Source organism: Osmerus mordax, chromosome 13 (genome assembly GCF_038355195.1).
Source record: "Osmerus mordax isolate fOsmMor3 chromosome 13, fOsmMor3.pri, whole genome shotgun sequence".
Taxonomy (NCBI): domain Eukaryota; kingdom Metazoa; phylum Chordata; class Actinopteri; order Osmeriformes; family Osmeridae; genus Osmerus; species Osmerus mordax.
Window position 1 is genome coordinate 6276129 of NC_090062.1, and position 17703 is coordinate 6293831.

General features: G+C 45.6%; 2 protein-coding genes across 2 annotated transcripts; both read right to left on the minus strand.

Annotated features, from left to right (window-relative positions):
• Window positions 1-1911: 1911 nt before the first annotated feature.
• Window positions 1912-5783, minus strand: tmem276b (transmembrane protein 276b). Its single transcript, XM_067249340.1, has 4 exons — window positions 5381-5783; window positions 3027-3140; window positions 2638-2775; window positions 1912-2159 (listed from the first exon to the last, which is right to left on the minus strand). The coding sequence occupies exons 1-4, from the start codon at window positions 5781-5783 to the stop codon at window positions 1912-1914; spliced, it is 903 nt and encodes a 300-aa protein (XP_067105441.1).
• Window positions 5784-7177: 1394 nt separating this feature from the next.
• On the minus strand, window positions 7178-16979 carry slc39a13 (solute carrier family 39 member 13). The gene is made up of 10 exons (XM_067248968.1): window positions 16854-16979; window positions 15892-16263; window positions 14298-14405; window positions 13686-13795; window positions 11174-11299; window positions 10819-10908; window positions 9529-9579; window positions 9069-9201; window positions 8516-8615; window positions 7178-8403 (listed from the first exon to the last, which is right to left on the minus strand). The coding sequence occupies exons 2-10, from the start codon at window positions 16217-16219 to the stop codon at window positions 8328-8330; spliced, it is 1122 nt and encodes a 373-aa protein (XP_067105069.1). The 5' UTR covers window positions 16220-16263; window positions 16854-16979; the 3' UTR covers window positions 7178-8327.
• Window positions 16980-17703: the final 724 nt, after the last annotated feature.

Sequence of the window (17703 nt, forward strand, 5' to 3'; positions counted from 1 at the left end):
TGGAGAGGACACAGTCAGAAGAAACACTGGTGAATTGTAGAAGTGTTTGACACACGCACAGTGCTTCTACAGTGTACAGTTGTGCTTTTGTCATGAATAATGTCTCAAACACCCCTCACATGATGTCTTCAACAACATAGAATACTGCACTGATTCTAAATCAATGTAGGAAGTATACACAGACAACTCTTCCACCCCTCGTCAATTCATCTTTAAACACTGTTAAGGGACTTGTGTAAATGACAACAGCACTGTACCCAGCAATGTACAATCCTCTGTACAGAACACATGTGATCCATGGACCCACCCCTTCTCATACTCCTGTTTCTAACTCCCACTCTAACTCTTCATGAAGTACTGTAAACCTCCAGTGAGCCCAGACCATGTCAGTTCCTGGCCTGTCCCACTGCACTCCTTAAAGGTGTAAAGAGACCATAAAACCAAGCCTCCTTCACAGAGGCCTGAGGTCAATCAATGAAGAAATCATAAAAGCGTCTCCTTAATTGTTTCCCTCACTTGGAAGATGGTGGTGGTCGATCCAGTAGGACTGATCCAGACCAGTGTGATTAAATTGGTCCCCTCTTACAGCTATGACCAGGTCTGAGTAGGAGGTGAGATTTCCTTCAATCTCAACGGAGAGTGTTTGTTTCAAGTCCCTATCATATCTCTGTTGACGTAAACATAATAATGAACCACGACTCACCCTCTTCATCCCATCATCCTTCAACCCATCCTATTTACTGTGCTGAATTGGATGGGTGGGACATTAATCAACTATTTTTTTTACCGGAAGTTTAAATCTAGCATTCCTTTTTATTCAAATCAACCCTTGAACAAGCTGTGCTTCTTAATGACTTGAATGGCCAGGATGCACACACATCCTCATTGACTCAAGTGCTTTACTCAGCTGATACAAACCCCGCAACCACAGTATGTGGCCCCAAAACCTTCATGTTAGCCCCCAAAACAAATGGAAAACACATTCTTATTCGAGAGCTACTTTATACAAACAATGACCTGAATCTACGTCTAGATGCATTTGTACATACAGAATCTGCAGATCCGCCGTGATAGAGAAGAGTTTGCTCACCAGAGCTTGGCCAGTCATTGGATTCTTCTGTGTGTTTTGTCGATTTCCACCACTTCCTCACCTGCTGTTTCTGTGTTGTGCTCTTAGTCCACAGGTGAAGAAGCAGGGTTCTGATGGTCCTTCTTAGGGATGCTGTTCAGTGTCTTACTGTTGTGGTCTAAACAACAGACAGTTTATGCCAGCATAATGTTTCAGTTTTTTCTTTTTTTCCATTGTGAACAATAACAAACACGTACACACCACCTGACTACACGAGACACGCTCACAGGAAGTTCCTGTCCTGTTGTCTTGTTTGTTTGTTTTATCTGTATTATTTGTTCTGTCTTGAGTATAATGCTCCTCTCTTGAAGCTTCTGGAATGTGTGTGTGTGTGTGTGTGAGAGTGGATGTTTGCGTGTGCATTGTTGTGTGTGTAAAAGAGAGCACCATATTAAGACAACTCCTCTTGAAAGAAAGCAGTCACCTTCAGGCCACCACACAGTCAGTAAATACAGGAGTCCAAGGTTGTAAAAACATGTGGCCTGGATTGTGCTGTAAGAGCCTGTACCCCAGCCAGCCTCATGTGTCTGTGCTTTCAATGGTCCTCCAACTACCTCAGCAAAGGTACATGAAGATGGGTTGGGATCTGTCTTGATTTCTTTTCTCCCACCCCTGCTCAACAAATTGGAGGGGACAGGAGGACGTTGTGGGATGGTGGTGGTGGTGATTGGGGGGGAGGAATGGTGTTGGTAGTGATGTAGCAAAGACAATGTTAGGGGTGGGGGGGGGGGGTGGCCTCTTCTTCTTCTTGTGGGTTCCGTGGGCTGGGCCAGTTCCCCCGGTCAGACGGTTCCGTTCTCCTGCCGCGGCTTGTGCACGGTGGTGCGTGAGGGGGTGCTGAGGGAGGGGGCCAGGGTACAGAGGAAGCCGGCCAGCAGGGTGAGGCCCAGACCCCCCCAGGCGCAGAACATGGACCAGCCGTAGCCATGGCTGATGTCCTCGGGGAGGCCGTACATGTAGCGTGGGTAGCGCGACAGCTCGAAGTTGATGCCCGCCACACACGTGCACAGAGAGATGATGCAGCACGTCCCTGTGAGGAGAGAAGGAGATGGGTGGTGGAGGTGCTGTCACTACCCAAACCGTCTCCCCCTACCCAGTTCGCTCTCCTGGGAGTAAGGGGTGCTTTCTGTTCAGCCACATATACGTCACTATGGGCCAGGACAGAAAGAACCCCCGTTGCTTCCCAGAGGATGGATCAGGGTAGGGAGAGGCACCACTGGCTGCTCTGTGGGTAATGTTATTCCTCAGAGAGAGGATCTGGTTGGCTTGTCAGTCTGCCTGAGCTAGATGTCCTCAGGACTGCACAGTGTTCTTCCTGCATTGTAAACACTGCATTCCATTGTGCACCCTTAGCTCACTGCACATCTTAAAGTAAACCTGTGTGTGTAGGTGTGCGTGAGTCACAATGAAACCTGATATTAACCTTTTTTGATATTTTACACACACACACACACACACACACACACACACACACACACACACACACAAACACTGAAGCGTGCTTTTACCTCCCATGAGGAACAGTAGTCCAGCTACATACTGCATGAGGTCATGCTGCTGACAGCATCCCAGCACACCGATGATCCAACCAAAGAGGATGATGGACACGGCCATGCCCACGAAGCCTGCCGTCATCCTGCGTAGGTCTGCACACACACGTTTATGAGAGAGATAGAGAAGGAGAGAGAGAGAGAGAGAGAGAGAGAGAGAGAGAGAGAGAGAGAGAAGGAGGGAGAAAGAGAGAGACAGAGGGAGAGAGAGAGAGAGAGAGAGAGAGAGAGAGAGAGAGAGAGAGAGAGAGAGAGAGAGAGAGAGAGAGAGAGAGAGAGAGAGAGAGAGAGAGAGAGAGAGAGAGAGAGAGAGAGAGAGAGAAGGAGAGAGATCCCAGTAGACTTACGGAGCGCATGCCATTCATCCTGGCGTATGGTCTTGGTGATGTTGATGGGGAGATTACGAGGGAGGATGGAGGAGGAGTAGTGGTACTTGACGGGGGTGCAGCGCTGTATCAACCCTGAGAGACAGAGAAAACATAACAAAAACCATACATAAACACAGGGTTTATCTATCTAAATCATGGTATCAAATCAAACTTTATTTGTATATTTTCTCACAAGCAATGTCATAAAGATCAAGTAAAATCTCTGGAAGAAAGAGGAAGAAACCTTGAAATGTCTGTCCATTTGCTGTGTGGACATCAGCTATCTGCAAGTATTTAAATCCCTTCATGTTTACCAGATAAACACTTCAACTAAAAGACACCGAAAAGATGATAACAGACCAGTCGAGCAATCAGCCACAAACTAATTATCAGACTGTGATTCATTCTTTAAAAAAAGTCCATCCCGTTACTCTGTGAATGACGTTGGTGTCAGCTGTCTTGGCTAACTGCTGTATGTGTGAGACAGCCCCCCTCCGAGGACAAGCAGTCGTAGTGATCAGTCTGTAATTGCTGTTCTCTGTGGAGGGTGGGTATGTCAACTCCAAATAGACCTCACCCAGATACAACACCACAGGGGGGGTCTCTGGATTCAGTGATAACATAATAATGTTGGTGGGGAGAGATCCTCCATACCTTCTCCTAGACACGGTTTGAACACCAGAATTAAACCGCACAGATTTCAATCCAATCAGAATCTGCTCCCGAGTACAGGAAATGAAGATAAATCCAAAGAAAAGCAAGCCAATGCAGGTCACGGGACAGAGTTACGGTACATTCTAAAATAGGTGACAAACGTATTCACTGGCCGTATTTTGGCTGGATAGGACCACAAAACATCATGTTTCCGTGAACATCCCATCTACCCCTCCTGCATGCCTGTATGGGACCTGACCCCAAATCTACTTCTACTGTCTGCCCCATATCTTCCCCTCCTGTATGCCAGTGGCGACCCAGAGCTGTAACAGTACATTCAGGTGGAAGGTGCTTAGAGGAATGCCCATGGAAACAATATTTGGAGCACACACTCCATATATCTCTTGTTATCCTGAACAACAGTGCTGTACGGGCCTAATGAAACTCCATGGTGTATGACACACCATCAGGAACTGTGATGCCTATTCATGCCACACTCACCCCCACCTCCAAGCGCCAGCTGCAATCTGCTCCAATAGATAACAGCCTTACAGAACACTCAGCTCAGCCGGTTTGTTTACATTGTGTTGGACGCAGTAGCAGTGGACTGATGAAGGGTAGACAGATTACCAGCTTTTATCAAATGCAGTATAGGTGTGCACCTGCACATTGTTCTATTTTGTTGGGTTAAGAGTTGGTAAGAAAGCTATGGTTGAACACCTATAATATGACAGACTGAAGGTACGTTGGTCTGAGTTGTGATGTTATTTGGTGACCAAAACAACCTGGGAAACCAAAGCTTGACTGTCCTTGACTGTTATCTGTTCATTCACAGCTGAGTGATTTGAAGATCGTTTGTGTACATTCATCGGGAATTGCTGTACACCCCTTTGTTAGTATTGCATAGTAAACACATCTGCTATATGCTTTCTAATATGCTGTAGCAAGATTGTTTGTTCATGGTGTGAAATTATATGAATAACACTGCTTTGCCGTGTCTTAAGTCTGGGGGAGGATACCACGCACAGTGGTCCATCTATGATCCGTGATCTCCCCCCGCAGCTCAAAATTCCCACGAACCCGGATGTGTATTAATAATTTAGCTACTCTTTGCTCTTCTCTCGGTCTCCCCGGAGGCACTATAGTGCTATTAACCACGAGATCACTGTATCATATCATTATGCAAAACGCCTACACTTTTCAAAACCAACAGAACCAAATAGTTCCTTAGATAATCTGTTACCGTAACGTCCCATCACACAAGAGCACCATCCTCTCTAATTGTAAAATCTGAATCTTTAGGACGGACGCCCCAGAATTCAGCACCACGGACAGCGATACATGCAAGATGCCATAGGCGTAAAAAGCCTCCACATCCCAATAACTTGTGCCTGTTCAGTGGAGGCCTTATTTACATTACAGCAAATATCCATGAGTAAATAACAGTCTTTTTTGTTTTAGTTATTAGCCTATAGATGGTTCAAAGGAGCCAAAGCCTCTTGCATCGGTTCTTGTCTTATGACTTGCGAATGTAGAACCAACATTTTGGGTTATTATTTCCCGAACGTTGGGTAATGATAGGAAACAACAAAGGCTGGTTGTGTATCTTACCTGAGTTCACCAGCTAGCGTCATCACGGCCTGCTATGGGCTACGGAGCCAGACACATTCTTCCCCTACCTTTATAAATGAGGTCCTCTGTCTCCAGGTCGAATCCTTCACGATGACACTTTCTCCAAAGCCCAGAGATGGTAGAGTTGAACTGGCGGCTGCAGTGGGACTCCATCGCGGAGGCAGCGGCCAGAAAGTGCCGTTTTTCCCTGACGAGAGGAAGCGCTTCAGCACTAGGGCCGTTACCTTTCCATTCTATGCCATTTGGAGGCATTTGCAGAGGGAGGTTGTGATTGGAGATGTAGATGTAACCGGGATCGTTTCGCTTGTTTGCGTAGTTTTTACACCTTTCCCGATGTCTCCGTGCGTCTGTCTCGTACCAATAGTCGGTGCATATCGCCATGGCAAGCAAACCCAACGCACAAAACGCTAAGAACAGCCCCGTGCTGGTTAAAATTTTCATGGCGGCCATCTTTCCCGTTCGATGGAGAGCCCAGACAGTCGCGAGAAGGTTCCTCGGCTGCCGTGGTGGTACCCCGTGTCTAAAATCACTACAGAGCTCACAGCCTCGCGGATCCCCGGGAAACAGTGGACATGACGGACGCCCCGTTTCTCTCGGGCTAGATGCTGTCTATTGTTGTGGTGCACCCCCGCAGTAGTGTTGTTTTCCCCACCATCTGTTATGGTACTGGAGAGGGGAGAGGAGAGGGGATGGATGGCGACCGACGCTTGCGAGGAGTGGGGAGGGATGCAGTTGCTCTCTCTCTCCTCTCGGGTATCAGCGGGATGATGTCCAACAGCTTGCTCAATTACAATGAATATCTATGGCTATTCAGCAACAAATAACTATTTATTTTACGTACTATTTACCATTGAATAGTATAGATACAACAATACATTATATAGCCTACAGTAGTAAAATTTACCAGCCTACAGTAGGTTACATTGTAACAATAATCACAAAATCAAAACCCTTTTGAAAAGTAAACCTTCCTTACAGTATAGGCAAACATTAAATACATATTTATTCAACAAGCACATACAGACAGGGAGAGAGAAGTTGGCAATGACAATTAAACAGTAGCCTAAAATAACAAACAGAATCCAGTAAATAAACAAACCAATAAAGAATAGCACAACTCCAACCAGTTAATCTCTAGCCCAAAACATATTAAATGTGCTATGTTAAATTCATAAAATGCATGAAGCATTCATCAGACATCCTTCAGTAGAGAACTGTAGCCTTGAACATCTTTTTCAGCACATACGCAAACACCTCAACTATAACACATGAACAGAAACAGCACAGACAAATCCAACAAAATGAATGAGTCGAACATGAAGTTGTAATGCTATCCTTCTGTCACATTTCAGTGAGCTTGATGAGGTCTAATAGGGATGTGTACACAGTAAAGGTCATAGGTCAGCTGATTTGGGCGGATAAAGTCCTCAAACAGCAGGCAGACCACGAAGGAACAGAACCCGCAGGGGAGTCGTTATGGCAACTGCATGTGCCAAACAGACTGAGTATAAACTATAGGCGAGTGTGAACACACAATCGATGAGCACCCCTACGCTACCCCAGATCCTCTCTCTCACATGACATTTATGGCTCACACTGTTCCCAGCTGAAAATCTGCTTAGAGGCAAGCAATGAAAGCAGGGAACTGAAGCAGCAGGAAATTCACAATGACACTACTGACAAACAATTGAGGATGTACCATGGTGTTTATGGACTAAATTACGATAGTACTCCTAAAGCATGTTATGGATAGCAGTTTCTTTTTAGATGTAATCAATAAATAGACACCTGACAAACATTTAAAACGTTTAGAAAAAAAATCACTAAAGACCAAATTAGCTTTTCAGAAATGTTTTATTAAATTATTTTCAAAATCACATCCTTTTATAATTTACAAACCAAGCCGATCACAATTTAACCTTTATGAGAGTCACGACATGGGAAATAGACATAAGAGGAATGTGTAAGGTAGTGTTCAAAAAGTGTTGGACTACAAATACTTGTGTAAAAAATAATTCCTCAAACTAAATCTATGTTTTTGGCATCAATTAATAATTTACAAACCATGCCGGTCACACTGTAACTTTTATGAGAGTCACAACATGGGAAATAGACATAAGAGGAATGTGTAAGGTAGTGTACAAAAAGTGTTTGGCTACAAATAATCGTGTAACAAATAATTCCTCAAACAAAATCAATGTTTTTGGCATCGATTAACAAGACAGTCTGAGTAACAGACATGTAACTTTTTCTGATCTGGTTCAATAAATAGAATAGCAACATAAGCAGACAGAGACTCACTGCTGACAGTGAAACGGTCTATCGTACAAAGCAAGAATTAACACAAAATACCCAACACATGAGCTGCTAATATGACATTGTTTGTGTTTGACTAAATACCTTTATGTGATTGTGTGTATACTGCATGTTTGTGCAAAGCAAAACATCAATGATTGTCTGACTGCAAGATTGCCATAAGCTTACAATAAAAGTATCATCTTATGTGAAGACTCTCCCCATCCCTCTTCCTTGCTGTTCCACTCTAAAGCATGTTTTAAGTGTCCACATAAAAGGGAGCGGATGACTGACACAGGTACTGTCAGCCTTCCGTCCGTCCGTTCATATCTGTCCAGACTGATGCAGGAGCTCCTGATCAAAGGCATTGGTCAAAGTGCATTTCTGATTGATCTCCTTTGTTCCTCTGACAATGCTGATAATGCTAGTGGTCGAGATGGTGATACAGGTGGGATATCTTTGTGTTCTGGTTTACCTCCATGGGGGAGAGGCGGGGGTTCTCAGGGGTTTGGTCTGGGTTAGGAGGAGAGAACAGCAGCTAGTCTGGAGCGTTAGCTAGTAGACATCAACCCAGTTCCTGGATACAGTCATCCTAGTTCTATGATAAACACATTGGTGACATCATCATCCGTAGAGCCATCTCCTGTCTCTGGGGAGCAGGTGTGGCACTGGGCGGGGCAGGAGGCTCCTCCCCCAGGGTCAGTCCACGATGGCGGACATCAAGGCCATGACAGCGATGCCACAGCACAGGAGCAGGATTTGCAAAACAGATTGTCTAGGAAAACAGAGACACACAGATTTCGAACGGCGCCGAGGGTCAAAAAGCAGTAGAGTGATGTGAGCAGTGATGTTAGCAGTGTTGTGACATGGGCTGGCTGGCTGCTTACCGTAAGTTGTTCTCCTGAAGCAGGTCGGGCACCACGTTCACCAGGGCGATGTACATGAAGCCCCCTGAGGTGAAGGGCAGGATCCACGATGTGGTGTTCTCTATACAGGAGGAGAAAACCACCCTTATCAGAGCCATTAAACATTCAAACATTGACCAGAATTCGTAGGTCCAACCTCACAATCTGATTGCTGCCGTGAAACGCATTTATTATCGTTCATATACATTATATATTTGTATATGTGGGAGTAAAGGTAATTTCTGTTGAAGACAGAATCTGAATTAAATCACGTATTAAAATGGTATTATTTAGTGAAGCAAACATTTAATGTTTTGTTTATCCTCTTGTGATGAACAGTATTGCTTTATTATACACACAAGGGCTCGATCAGAATCTGACTTAAATAATTCACTATTGTCACTATCCAATGTTTTGTTTGGTGGGATATGACAGCAGTTCTACCCTTATAGGATCTAAAGTACTAGAACTAGGGATCCATTCTGGGTTCCACCCAGAACAATGCTGTTTTGACTATGCAGGTGAGCTGTGGTACCTGTGCCCCTGGGGGACTGTGCACACAGGGCGAAGCAGGCCCCCAGCACCCCTCCCAGGGCGGTGGAAAGCTGCATGCGGGCAGCGCTCCAGCGGTCGAAGCCCGCGCGCAGCAGGATGGCAAAGTCTCCCACCTACAGACAGGATGACAGGTTAGAGCAACACAACACTTCCTATGGACCAAGTGGGACTCGAACCACTGACGCTAGCCTTGCTTCACACCTAAACTGACACTAAACGCATGCCTGCAATACATTGGTAAAACTAGCTAATATATTTATATTACATCAGTGCCAGCTGGTCTCAATCAACCAGAATTAGTCACTAGCATTTCTGCCAGTAACGCGTATTGGTGTCAACATGTGTCACATCAATCATGTTATATAACGGATGCATCATGTAACAATGAAAGATTTCTGCAAACGTGTCTAATGCTGAGAGTCCTGAGTCAGTGAAGGTACCTCGTGGGGGATCTCGTGGAGCAGGATGGCAAAGGTGGTGAGGAAGCCAACCTGGTGGAAGACACAGACCAGGTTACAGAAGGGCTCCAAACAACCAGGTACGTCCACAAAGCAGAGCTAGCAGGTGTGTGACATACAAGCACACATACAGTAACTACACCCAGTGCGACATTGTTTGTTCCAATCCTAGCTGGGAGGATTGAGAGCATCTTTCATTTTCTGCAGTGGAGTGGCAAGAGTCCCCCCATCTGCGAAGATGGGGGGACTCTTGCAGCTAGATAGAATTATACTTGTCAATAGAAGAGAATAAATGGGAGGCCTCTGTGTGTGTGTGTGTGTGTGTGTGTGCGTGTGTCTTCGATATATCTGACTTCCTCTCTGGCATGCTGCTGCTTGTCTCATGCTGCTAGCCTTATGCCTCTCCAGCTGGATATCCTCTCTCCCAGCACCACAGTGCTGTGGTCATGCTGCAGCTACACAATCATTGCTATGGTAACTCTCCACCTCCTAAGCTACACCCGTATCTCCTGAAGCCCAATTGTAAAAGCACCATGATAATAAGACCGTTAACTGCACATCTGAAGGCAGGGTTGAGTGTGAGAGCAGGGCAGTGTGCCTGGCATGGTGAGCCAAGCAGAGAATCATATTCGTTTGGTGCTAAAGGAGGTGCTGAGGTAGCTAGTCTGCCAAGGGATTGGAACTTCTGCCAAACATAATAGTCACAGGATGGGCACACTCCTAGCCAAATCCCAAACAGCACCAGCTACCAATAGTCCGTTCTAAAACCAGCAAATGCAAATAACATAACGCATTTAATGAGAACAGTTAATTAATCAAAAAATATATATATCTCGCTATTAAGCTTCTTTTTTTTTTTATACCTTTTTCTTTATTGTGTGGAAATACAGTTACCATAAGCATTTAGTATCACATCCACTGCTATTGTCTACATAAGATTTAATTTATTATTTCCGTGAATGTGAAAATTTGTTTGCTAGAATGCACTGTCCTCTGCTAGTTCTATCTCCTATACCTCATACAACACTATGATGTGCCTGAATGACGTGTCCAACACTATTTCCACCTGTTATCTCCATGATAAACTCTGCTACATGGACCCCCAGGGGAAGGGCCTCCAGGGGCGGGGCCCCCAGGGGAGGGGCCCCCAGGGGCGTGGCCCCCAGGGGAGGGGCCCCCAGGGGAGGGGCCCCCAGGGGAGGGGCCCCCAGGGGAGGGGCCCCCAGGGCCGGGGCCCCCAGGGGAGGGGCTTCTGAGGGAGGGCTAACTCACCTTCCTGCTGACCAGAAAGCTTCCTGCCACAGCCAGACCGTGGGTGAAGTTGTCTATACAGTTGGCCAGGAGGTTTAGGTATCCACTTGTCTGTAAAAACCCATACATACACACATGCACAAACACAAAAACCCACAGCACAGCCAGCACAGACACAAACAAACTTTTCAGTGTGCAGTCTACATTAGTGTAAATACAACGCCATCAAGATGATATGTTAACAGGACCCTTGCCAGATACAATAAACAGGACCATTATCAGCTTAAAAACAAAAGGTTTAACAAAGTAAAAATGCTTTTTGCTAATGAGGTGGTAAGCTTGCTGGCCTGAAGAACTGGCACTTATAGCTGCTGACCTTGATGTTGCCAGGTCTGTCCTGCTGGCTGATCTTGGGCCTGGAGGAAGAGGTCCACGTGTCGGAGCAGTGGCCGTTCTTGAGTGACTGCCCGGCTTCTCCGCTGGACTCCATGCTGTGGGAGGACTGGTCCACAGGACAAGGGACAACGGGTTACTACTGACCACAACGCCTGTCTAACATGCAAGGGGAGCTTTTGAAGATTGAAAATCACCCTTTTATGTACCACTAAGTATGTTATAAAATATGTATAGCTCTATAGAACTAGATGTTTTTGCAACAAAAAAAAGTGGGATGGCTGAATGGAGATAAACAATATACAAACTTACATGAAACGAATCTGCCCTTTTTTTTTTTCTGGGCATTCAAATTTGTTTTTGTGTATTTAATACCATTCTTAGCTTACTTCGGATGTTCATTGTTGAGACTCACTGTCATCACGATGGTCCTATGCCCAACTCTCTCTCCCAACCACTTAGCATGGGTCAGAGAACATTTGCATATTTTGACTACAAAAACTAAATATTCCCTAAAGGGCCATTTTGTTTTTACGAGAAGAGACAACTTCCCTTTCCCCCACTGCGAAAGCCTAATAGTCAAATGAAGAAAAGAGGAAAGCATGCTGCTTTAGTCTGGAAATCTGGCCTCTATTTCTGGTGACAGCTGACTAAGGAAGTCATAAAATCTGATGTTTGTCAGGAATTTAAATACCAATCTCCTATCGATAGACAGGCGGTTGAGCGGGAACACATGGCCAGGTGAATTTGTTAATCAGATTTACAAGTTCAAGTGAAGCACGGCCATTTAAACATGGATATAAGCAGGGACTTTCTGAAATGCTGATGCCATCTATCCACCCCTGTGTCTGTACACACATACCTCTGGCTCTTCACTGTGTGTGTGTGTGTGTGTGTGTACACAGTCCTGTGGTCTGCCTGAAGAGGCTGCACCAGCTGCTTCCTCCCCTGTCCTATAAATAGCTCATGTGAATCAGCCTAGATGTGGACCCCAGTCTTCCCCAGCAGGAGGAGGAGGAAGAGGAGGAAAGGAGGATACTGGGAGCAGAGAAGGACACTTCATCACCTCCATCAGGTGCACAAACACACACACACACACGTGGGAACAAACAGAAATTTGCAGACAGGTGCAGGGGTGTGCATCCACTCAAACCCACCTTGAAAAACCTAGTCCTTCAGGGCCTCCACTGCCTACCAACGAGAGAACGGCACCGAGGGGAATACCCGACCCAACAAGACCCTCCACACAACTACAGAGTGGAGAGCCTCTGCAACATGAAGCAGTCTCTACTGATACTCGGCCCTAATACCCTCCATCAATCCCCTCTCTGGCGCTAGGCTGCACAGCAGGACAGACTGAGGGAGACAGCAGCGCCACGATTCCCTCCACAGGGCTGTGTGTGTGTGTGACATTAGTCTGACTCACCATCTGAAAATAAAATCCCCAAAAGTCCAGGAGATTTCCATAAATGAGCAATCCACCCACACAAGACGATGACCCATCCTTAAGGCTCAGTGATGGAGCCAGTGACATGGTTGGTCATTTGTTCAAATGCTACATGTGAGTATTTCAGGCCCGTTTGTAGACGTTCTATTCTGAACGACACAGCAACAGCTGGGAGACGGACTGGAAAATATTCAGATAGGGTCAGTATGCCAATCAATACCATTGCATGCGACGTCACTGAGCTGTGAATGAAAGCGTACAACAGAAACAGCCTGAGGGCCTCTTCAGTCATAACACCGTCATTCAAGACCCTCCACTGTGTGTTGGCTCGGTCTGAATCAGGTCAGAAAACGGTACGAAAAAGACCAGCCTCAAAGAAGATTTAATCTCCCAGGCTAACAGGCTAACGGCTACTGTAGGTTTCACTTTGGCACCATACAGGGAGAGTCTACTGCTACTGCTGGAGTGAGACTACAGGGATATTGAACAGAGCTAGCACATGCATTACTAAATCTACTGCCCCAGAGCTCCAGTGTACAGTAGACTGCTGCTCCTGCTGTAGCCCCACCTCGTGGGAGAGCCGAGTCACTTCTGAGATCAGACACAGACGCACATTCACCAAACTGGGCCTACAACTGCACGTCACACAAAATGGGAAAAAGATCTTAAGAAAGAGAGAGACACAGAGAGAGAGAGAGAGACAGACAGACAAGACACAGAGAGAGAGACAGAGACACAGAGAGAGAGAGAGAGAGAGAGAGAGAGAGAGAGAGAGAGAGAGAGAGAGAGACAGAGAGAGAAACAGAGAGACAGAGAGAGATCTGCAGGCAAACTGCACTACGGCCAGAAGGGGAGGACTGAGGACACATGTAATTTTATATCCTGCCTGTTGTCTCTGCCTGTAGTGTTCCTCTGAACATTCCAGAGATTAAAGATCAAAAGATTAGAGATGAAGAGGGGCAGAGTATTTAAATCATTTATTTGTCCACTTTAGTTAGCCCTTAGTCAGCTTTGCCTTTACTCCTATGATAAATTCAAGTTCTTTTACCTGTTCCTCCTGGCTCCCCTGGTCTGGGAACATCTTCTCCAGGAGCAGGAAGGAGAGAAGCCCCAGGATGACCCACAGGCCCTGGCTTTGGTAGTGATGGCGCCTCCCTCCTGGACAAGGAAGAGGACAGAGTTAAGAAGAGAACATGAAGGGAGGGGGGGAGGGTTGTTGGTAGGCGTGTGTGTGTGAAAGGGGAATCCTTATTGCATTCCTAGTCCTGCCTCCTGAGTTCAGAAGCTAAATGGGCGGAGGATCCACATGTACTGAGAAGGAGGCACGGCAAGGACAAGGCAGTGCAAAAGCTTCTGCCACATAGAGAAGGGGGCCTCGTACAAAGAGAACAATACCATAGACCTAATTGAAACTCTATCTCTGGCACACCTACCCCCTGCTTCTGACCCTGTCAGCAACGTGTGATGTATGAGAGTTAGCGTTGTGGTAAACAACACACCGACAAAATGTCACCCTGGGGGAATAACTGCACCAAGAGATAATGAAGAGAGAGAGAGAGAGTGATAAAGAGAGAAATTAAGGAGAGAGTAAGAGACAAGGAGAGAGACAGAGACAAAAAGAGAGAGACTGAGGAGAGATACAGAGGATGGTTGGTCCCACCTGAGCTGCAGGAGTGGGCCCAGGCCTCAGGAAGCAGGTGGAGGAAAACGTCTCCAAGGAGACCACCGATGGCAAAGCTCAGGAGCTGTTTTAGCTTCCGACAGCCAGCTGGAGACACAAAACAGAGGCAATAGAACTCAGGAGGCAGTAGAACTCAGGAGGCAGTAGAACTCAGGAGGCAGTAGAACTCAGGAGGCAGTAGAACTCAGGAGGCAGTAGAACACAGGAGGCAGTAGAACACAGGAGGCAGTAGAACACAGGAGGCAGTAGAACACAGTAGAAACAGACAGCTTTAGACGCATAACATTTTATTAAATTCAACATTTTATTTTCTCATCTCTTTTTTAATACTTATTTATTGTTGTTGGACAGTGACTGATCTACTCTGTAACCTTGTTCTTTGTAATGTACCTTCCTGCTAAAACCCGATTTGGCTGCAATGACCCGTCTCCTCTTTCAGTCTGCAATATTGAAATATGGGAATGAGGACACACCCTGATCCATACACATTACCTTTTCAAAGCCCTTATTATTACAGAATGCTGCCACTGAAACTCTACCAGTAGAAGGTCTACACACCACTAATGGCTGCTAACCCCCAGCTCTGGTCACGCCTGCTCTGGAAAACACACACTGGTACGCTGTTCACCAGGATGGGGTGTGTCAGCCGCTATGGAGTTTCCAACAAGAATCTTTAGGTTCTAAAATAGAAGCCTTAAAGCTATATAAAAAAATGATTTGAAAGTGTAGATTAAAACAGAAGTGTTCCACGTTAACTGTTTATCTGCTATGGCCCATGGAGAGATTAAACTACATTAGGTAAGCTGGATGTTGACTACACAGCACAAGCATACAATTTGAAACTAAGTGAATATAAAAGTTGCACTGTAGACTGTGTTTTTGCCGACATGTCAATAAAGAAAACAGTTGCTGTGTAGCAGAGAGGATAGAGAGACTGACTTGTAACCTTATTACTCCCCTCCGGCAGAAGGCTGCAGTCCATCAGGACCAAAACCTCACGCCATAAGAACAGTTTCTTTCCATCTGCTACTGGCCTCTTCAACAAGGCCAAGGACTCCCATTGACATTCATTCATTATTTAACCCAGTATCTGATTGCACTATGTTGACCACTCATGCTGCTCATTCTTATTCTTATTTTTTATATATATTTTATTTATATTTAAATTGTTTTATTCTTAGATTGTTTAGTTCTTAGGAATAGTTAAACTTCTGTACCTTTACTTAATTTAAGATTCGTATATGTTTAGTGTTTGCACCTCCCTGCCACAGTAAATTCCGTGTTTGTATAACATACATGGCGAATAAACCGAATTCTGATTCTGAAAACAGTGGTGACATCTCAGCACACTCAGGCCTATATCATGCCCTTGTAAATGCCTGTCCTATTAACAGTGAGATTTATTTTGGCTTGCTTAATGCAAAAATAAAGCAGAAATCAGATATGGCACCTTAACAAATGTCAAATTAGCTCAAAAGCAAGTCAGCATAATTTGCATATAATGCTCAGTGTTGCTTGTGTCCCCAAGCTATAAGGCTACTGTTTGAATGTCAAACTTTGAACCTTTCCTCACCTTCTGTCTTGAGGGCAGCTCCGGCCTCAAGGGGGATGACGAGCAGGGGGAAGATCCCACTGAGGCCCACGGCCACAGACCCCACCAGGGAGCAGAACCAGACGTCAGCCCTCTCGCTGGAGAACAGCTCTGCTAGGGCATGGAAGCCGAGCAGGTCTTCTGCCAGCCAGGGCCCAGATCCGGCCGCAGTGGCGGTGGCCTGAGCCATGGTGGTCTGGGACATCTTCTGGCTGCTGGATGTTCTTCTGGAGGCCACTACCACCAGCAGGGTGGCCCCTGTGAGCAGTGCAGCTAACGCCCAACCGGGCCCTCTACCTTCTGCATTCATCCGTCCCACGGCCCAAAGACCACTTGCAAACAGCGAGGAAGATGCTGTAGAGATGAAAACTTGGTTATAATAATAATTACAGCCCCGAGTTGAAGAGTCTATACTTTTGGCCAAAGCTCAAAGCTCTACATTAATACTTTTATGAGTTGATATCTCTTTCGTGAGTTTGAGTTTTACAATTTATTGAATACGTTTTTATTAAGATGAGCGTAGATGGGATACTCATGGACGAGGTGATGTTGTATCAGATCCATGCTGGCCAAATAGTTGGATAGCTAGCGAGGCAACAGCTATGCACATGCAAAAACGGATACCTAATCATTACCTAGCTGTACAGTAGCATAACTAGATTATGAATTTCTAGATTCACAGACCACTGCAAAGACAGGGAGCTAAAGTTAGCCTAGCTAACCTATGCTAGTCTGGGCGATACGCCTGGAAAGATGTGGTCGTGGCGAATCAGACAGTTCACCCAGCCAGGACTGCTGACCTGTAAACAAAAGTTAGCGATCTGCTAAATAACGCTAAAGAACAGTTAGACGCATGCAGGATCAACAATCTTTTCATAAACGAACAAAAAAATTAAGTAACCCGACAAAAAACGAAGACAATAGTGTACTTTGATTGTAACTACCTTTCTGCAAACTTGTCTGATTTCGCACCAGTCTGTCCCTGCCATCCAACTTGTGAGGCAGGCTCTAGCTGTAGATACACGCAGCTGATGCGGCAGCTGCAGGGATCTACTTTGAGTACGTTCACTTTTTTTACAAGCTACGGTGGCTTAACGGTTCGAGCTGCCACGGATTTTACCGAGCAGCCACGTCTCATAATCCGGAAGTGTATCTGTTTTTTATGCGTTTGTTTATGACATCATGTCCCAAGGAAGGAATCCTGAATGGAAACGATTTATTATAGCCGACCATAACGTTTAGCCCAAAACGTAGTATACCAATACAATCGAACTTTCTGTTCAAAAAAACAGTAGATTATCACAATTTCACACCAAAAAACATTGACGTTGTGTTGAGTATTTATAAATATTTTGGAGATGATAATAGAAGGCCTAAGACCCCCCAGCAATCAAAGCATAATTTGTTAAAATAAAATAGTTTGCTGATTCCCATCGGTTCAAGGATAGAGGACTAAGGAACCAAGACTGGTTAGCTGAGACCAGAGCCAGAGACCAGTCTGCTCCAGGCTCAGCTACGGTGCCTCTATTTGGCCCTGCCTCTGAAGTTACTGAAGTTGAGTGAGTGTTGACCACCAGATGGAGTATGTGATAGTGGAATGTGACCCTGTAAACGATGAGTAGACTACGGTCCTATAACCAGTGTTTCTCAACTGGTGGGACGCGAACCAAAAGTGGGTCGCAAACTGGTGTGGAGAGGTTCGCGGAAGTTTATTTTACAAAAACATTTTTGAAATGACCGAACTATGGTGCTCTTTTATTTTGAACGGTGCTCAAGTTTCACCGTGAGACACCG

What these genes read in the sequence shown, in the direction of transcription:
- tmem276b (XM_067249340.1), bottom strand. Translation starts at nt 5,783, where the DNA reads ATGGCCGCCATGAAAATTTTAACCAGCACGGGGCTGTTCTTAGCGTTT. An exon ending in GGATGAATGGCATGCGCTCC is followed by an intron (nt 2,776 to 3,026) that starts GTAAGTCTACTG and finishes GTGTGTGTGCAG; the next exon opens with ACCTACGCAGGATGACGGCA. An exon ending in ACTACTGTTCCTCATGGGAG is followed by an intron (nt 2,160 to 2,637) that starts GTAAAAGCACGC and finishes CTCTCCTCACAG; the next exon opens with GGACGTGCTGCATCATCTCT.
- slc39a13 (XM_067248968.1), bottom strand. Translation starts at nt 16,219, where the DNA reads ATGAATGCAGAAGGTAGAGGGCCCGGTTGGGCGTTAGCTGCACTGCTC. An exon ending in GGCCCACTCCTGCAGCTCAG is followed by an intron (nt 13,796 to 14,297) that starts GTGGGACCAACC and finishes TTCCTTGTCCAG; the next exon opens with GAGGGAGGCGCCATCACTAC. An exon ending in GCTTTCTGGTCAGCAGGAAG is followed by an intron (nt 9,580 to 10,818) that starts GTGAGTTAGCCC and finishes GTCTTCCACCAG; the next exon opens with GTTGGCTTCCTCACCACCTT.